Source organism: Camelus bactrianus, chromosome 10 (assembly GCF_048773025.1).
Source record: "Camelus bactrianus isolate YW-2024 breed Bactrian camel chromosome 10, ASM4877302v1, whole genome shotgun sequence".
Taxonomy (NCBI): domain Eukaryota; kingdom Metazoa; phylum Chordata; class Mammalia; order Artiodactyla; family Camelidae; genus Camelus; species Camelus bactrianus.
In genome coordinates, this window is record NC_133548.1 from 44,723,974 (window position 1) to 44,728,977 (window position 5,004).

At 58.6% G+C, this 5,004-nt stretch overlaps 1 protein-coding gene across 2 annotated transcripts; it reads right to left on the reverse strand.

Moving 5' to 3' along the window:
- Nucleotides 1-123: 123 nt before the first annotated feature.
- On the reverse strand, nt 124-4,642 carry SMPD1 (sphingomyelin phosphodiesterase 1). 2 transcript variants are annotated; one of them, XM_010964964.3, is made up of 6 exons: nt 4,166-4,640; nt 2,521-3,293; nt 1,805-1,976; nt 1,417-1,493; nt 1,074-1,219; nt 124-883 (listed from the first exon to the last, which is right to left on the reverse strand). In XM_010964964.3, the coding sequence occupies exons 1-6, from the start codon at nt 4,463-4,465 to the stop codon at nt 474-476; spliced, it is 1,878 nt and encodes a 625-aa protein (XP_010963266.1). In that variant the 5' UTR covers nt 4,466-4,640; the 3' UTR covers nt 124-473. The 2 variants fall into 2 exon arrangements, with proteins under 2 accessions (XP_010963266.1, XP_045379858.1); XM_045523902.2 differs by lacking the exon at nt 1,805-1,976 and having other exon boundaries at nt 2,481-3,293; nt 4,166-4,642.
- Between the last annotated feature and the right edge of the window lie 362 nt (nt 4,643-5,004).

The following is a 5,004-nucleotide window of genomic DNA, read 5'->3' on the forward strand; positions in this document are numbered from 1 at the left end:
CTGTGTGCCTCCTGTGCCTGCACTGCACCATCACTCCTGGTACCCTGATCCCTCAGTTAGGCTCTTACTCCCAGGGCCCCCTTGCCCTGCCTGCCTCAGAAGAAATCAGGTCACAGCAGGGTCTTGAGTCCAAGTCTCTTGTTTTTATTCTAACAGCCTGGCAACCAGGCAGTAGCAGCAGTACAGGGTTCCTGGCTGGCCAGCACAGGCCTTGGGTGACAGCTTCTGTCTGGTCTGTCCAGGGCAGTGCCAACTGAGACCTCTGCTCCATGGCCACGAAAGGACAGCAGCCTCAGGGCACCCAGCCCCACTCCCATATCTTGCTAAGTCAGCTCCAAGAATGGCAGTCTTGTTTTGGAGGTGTGCCTGGGCGGGGGGATAGGCTCTTCCGCCAGACCTCGCTGTGGTGCCTCTCAGGGGTTTTCACTCCTTTCCTAAGACACATGCTTTCCCAACTCTGGGCCCTGGGAGTGCTAGCAGAACAATGGCCTTGGCCACAGGCTCTGGGCATCAGGAGTGCTTGCGTCTGGCACCAGGTGACGACATAGAGCAGGGCTGTCTGAGCGGGCAGAGAGCTGCGCACACAGAGTAGCCAGGCGGCAGGGCGTGCCACAGGGCTCCGAGGGCGGGTGGCCCTTATGGTAGAGAAACCAGAAGGTCTGGAAAAGTCGCATGTCGCTCCGCATACGGTACACTAGGTCGTGCCAGGCGGCAGGCAGCGCGTTGGGCAGCCCGTAGGTTTCCCGAGCCTTGTAGAGGAGCTGCCAGTGCGGCGTGGCTCCGGGCTCATTCGCCTGTGTCAGGTTCAGGATGTAGGTCTCATGGTCCAGGACCACGTGAGAGCTCCCCGAGTAGTTGCCATCTATTTGGTAGACGCGGTAACCTGCAAGAGGGAGGAATGACTGTAGAGGGAAGAGGCAAAGGCGACTCCAGGGAGGGACCACACGTCAGGCCTGCCCTTGCGCGGCCTTTCCTCCGACCCCGCCCCCAAATCCGCCTCCGCTTTTTTCTATCTCCCCAACTTTCTCCCACCAATTCCCTCTATCCCGAAAACTCAATTCTGCCCCACTCACCAGGATTAAGGCTGATGTAGGTGGTGGCACTGGGTGCCAGGAAGGCTACAGATAGTGGCCGGCTTAGGGTCTCTTCGTCATAGAAGACCTCAAATTCATCCACGTGGGTGTGACCAAAGAACTGACCAGCCAAGGTGTTCTCATACCTAGCCAGGAGACAATAATCATATTCAGAAGGTTCTAGGTTCTAGTGGTGGGGGTGGGGGGGAGTCTGGTGCAGACAGGATGCTTTCTTTCTCCATCCTGTTCAGATAAGTAGTTTCCCCACCCCAGTGGGGCAGCAAGGATGGTGAGATGCTCAAGGGAATTTCCAACCCACCCCCCTGCCCCACCTCCCTCCTACCTGTTTACAATTCGGTAATAATTCCAGCTCCAGCTCTTCAGGCAGTGCCCTGGGGGAATGTGGCCAATTATATGCACCTGTGGGGAGAGTTAAGGAAGGTTATCAGGGCAAGAAGGGTCCAGGAAGCCCTGGCCAGGAGAGTTGGTACTCATGTCTCCTACAATCGCTGGCATTCCTGGCCAGAGAGAGGGCGAGCAAGTGAAAAGACTTAGTTCTAAGGGTGACCATGAGCTGAATCCCCAGGGAACACTTGTTGGGTGTGCCAGAAAAATCAAGCTTCTCGGCTCACAGGTGCTCAGCTCCAGATAGGAGTCTGCTCATGAAGGGTCTGCTTTTCCACCCACCCCCCCCACACCTACTCCAGCAGGTTCCCACCACTCTCCCTCACTTTGTCTCCTCGATCCTCAGCGGCCTGAAGCTCCCCCACCAGCCACTGGAGCTGCCCAGCAGGATCTGTGGAGTTGATCAAGAGCCAGAAGTTCTCACGGGAACAAAAGTTCATATTGAGAGAGATGAGGCGGAGGCCAGGGCGTGGGGAAAGGGCATAGAACCCCCCAATTCTGAAACAAAGTGAACACCAGGGGTCAGCATGCGTTCATAATCCTGGTCCTGCAAAAGGAAACTTGGGGGAGGGCAGAGGCACACAGGACATCACCCCTACCCTCAAGCTCACATTCTAGCTGAAGACCAAACAGCACTGATTACAGGGCCCTTACGAATGAGGAGAGTGGCTCAGAGGGTGAAAGGCTTTGGGAGTCAGGGGAGAGGTAAAAGTGAGCTAGAAAAGGAAGCGAAGGTCATCCAGAGGGAAGAGGGCCTGGGCCTGGGCAAGTTGGGAAAAGTTGGGATGCTAATGAGAAGGCACTTTAGAGGGCTCACATGAGCCAAGACACAGACTAGCATGGGGAGAGGATGCTGCTAGCCCTATAAAGGAGGGCGGGTGGAGATAAGGGTAGAAATAGAAAGTGAGGTCAGATTGTGAGGGCCAGTGAGGACAGCGGAGGACTCACTGCTAGAGCAGTCACAGATAGTGCCAGGTGCCTGCTCCCTTCACTTTCACCCACCTGTCTTCTCCCTTCCTGGGTTTCTATGGGCCTCAAATACCTGAGGGTGTGAAGGGCTTCAGCAGGCAGCCAGGGCTCCCATGCCTTGGCCATCGCCTCATAGAGCCATCTGGAAGACTGGTTGCCCTCTATGAAGGGGGGAGGGAAGCCATTGACGGGTGTGCTTTCATGGTTGCCCACGGCAGGGTACACTGGCACTGGCCCTAAGAACTTCTTCACAAGGGCTGTGACGGTGGTCAGGGCCCGCAGCTGGTCCTGACGAGACTGGTGCCAGACATTGTGGGCAGGGATGTCTCCCGTCCAGTACACCATATCAAAAGGGCCGGCAGGGCCGAGCCCGCTCAGCAGGCTCTCCAGGGTTCGCAGGGGCAGGTCACACTTGCTGTACTCGCCCCAGTATCCAGCACCTGACCGGGAGGCAGGCGGCAGGCCAGAGTCCCGGCGGCAACACAGTGGGTTCTCACAGTCAGGGTCGGTGCCCTCCAGGTAGTCATGATCCCAGTGCAGGTCAGTGAGGAAGAGGACGCGGCTGACAGGGGAGCCTGGGGCTGGGGGCTTGGGCGGCTGGGGGGACGGCTTTGGCACAGTTGGCAAAGAGATGTTCCAAGATGAGAAGATGTCCCAGTGCCCACAGGAGGATCCCAGGAGCAGGCCACAGGCCTCAGATGGGCTCAGCACTGAGCGTGTCCACACCTCCACCATGTCGTCCTCGAAGAGCTGGACAGCCGACTGGCATACAGCGGGCGGTGCTATTTTCAGCAGCTTGCACAGCTTGATGGCCACAGAGCCCACCCAAGCCACACTGGGCTCTTTCTGTGGCGGGAAGAACCAGCGGTGAGAGGTCAGGGACAGTGTACAGGGACCAGGCCAACCCCTGGATACCATCCTTTGGGCCTCTATACCCAAACTGAGGCTAGAATGCACTCAGTTCCACCACAGTAAAGAGATGTCAGTTCATCCCTGCCTCCCTCAGGCATCACCAGGCTAGTAGGTTTAGCTCAGCAGCATTTCAGGCCTTTGCTTGCCGGGCTGGCTTTCTCAGGCACTGTCTGCTGAGTGCCCTGAAATTTGGGCTGGGCAGAATGACAGACTGCCCAGGGTTTGGGGACATACACAGGGACAGGGCACTCTTTCCCTAAGGATCCCCACAAAGCCTGCCTACCAACCAGGGCCCATCAGGATCAAGGCAGCCCCATCTAGCCCCACACCTCTGGATATTTCTTAATTCAAGTCCCTTTTGAGTAGCTAGTCCCAGGCACGGAGCTCAGAGATGGAGATGATAAGTGTAAGGCAGAGCGACTCAAGTCAGGCACACCTGGGTTGGAGTCCCAGCCGCTCACCCCTCACCAGCTGCCAGTCCTCAGGCCAAAAAGACTTCAGCTCCCAGCGGTTTCTATTCATTTGTAAAATGGAGATAACAACGGTAATGAAACCACCTTGCAGGCTGGATGTTACTGCATACATGGGCTAGCACAGTGCCCAGCATGTAACTTGCACTGTTGCCTTACTTCACAAGGTCACAATGGAGGTAGTGGTGGTGGTGGTGCCATGCAGCCATGGGTGTCCTCAAAGGAGAGCAAATTCAGTAAAGGCTTGTGGATGACAGCCTCTCCATTAGGGGACACGACAGCGCCGGCCTTAGCCCCAGCCCCCACTCTCCCTCCCCCAGCCCCTTTACCACTCACCCGCAGCCCGAAGTCGATGGCGGTGAACAGGGCTTTGCAGGCTGGGCAAGTGAGGTTCCACCACCCAAAGGCTTCTCGGAGCTGGGGCGCTATGCGACTGGATTTGGCGGGATAGCCTTTGGCGGGAAGAGGGTGGGCCCCGGCTGGGACCCAGAGAACCAGGGAGTCGGATAGGGCCAGCGCCATGGCCAGGCTCACCCACAGGAGCCTCGGGCTGGGGGCCCACAAGGACCTGTCCGGTCCTTGCTCCCGGCCCGACCTGGGGCGGCCCTGGCCGGGAGACACTCCTTGGCGGGGCATTACCCGTCTTCCTAGACCGGGCTGATTCGCCCGACAGCCCCGGCCAGTGTAGGCTCTGGTTGGCTCTCAGGATCCCAGGCGGTGCCAGGGACACCGACCAGCACCCCTTTGCAGTCGGCTGACGCTGAGACGCGAGCGGCAAAGCAGCTCCGCCTCTTCCTCTTCCCCGGTTCCGCAGCAGCTGATCGCGCTGGCTGGGGGCCAGATCAAGACTACGGAGGCGGAGGCGGAGGCGGAGTGGGCCGGGCGCACCCGGGACCCGCCCAGGATCCCGCCCGCGGTCCCGCCCCGGCCCTGACCGCGAGCGGTCACAGCTGTGGGGGGCCGCTGTATCCGTCCCGCCCTTGCTGGCGTGGATCGTGTGGCTGGTGAGAGGCCCATCTGAGGTTCCTAGGCACCGCCTCTCCAAACGTGTTCTCACCTTGTTGCCTCTTTGGACCAGAGGGCCCCCTTCCTCAGTTTCTCCTGTCCTACCGCTGGTACCCACACCCTTGAGTCGCCCTGACTGAGAATCCTTTTGATTCATATTTCTCTAGATG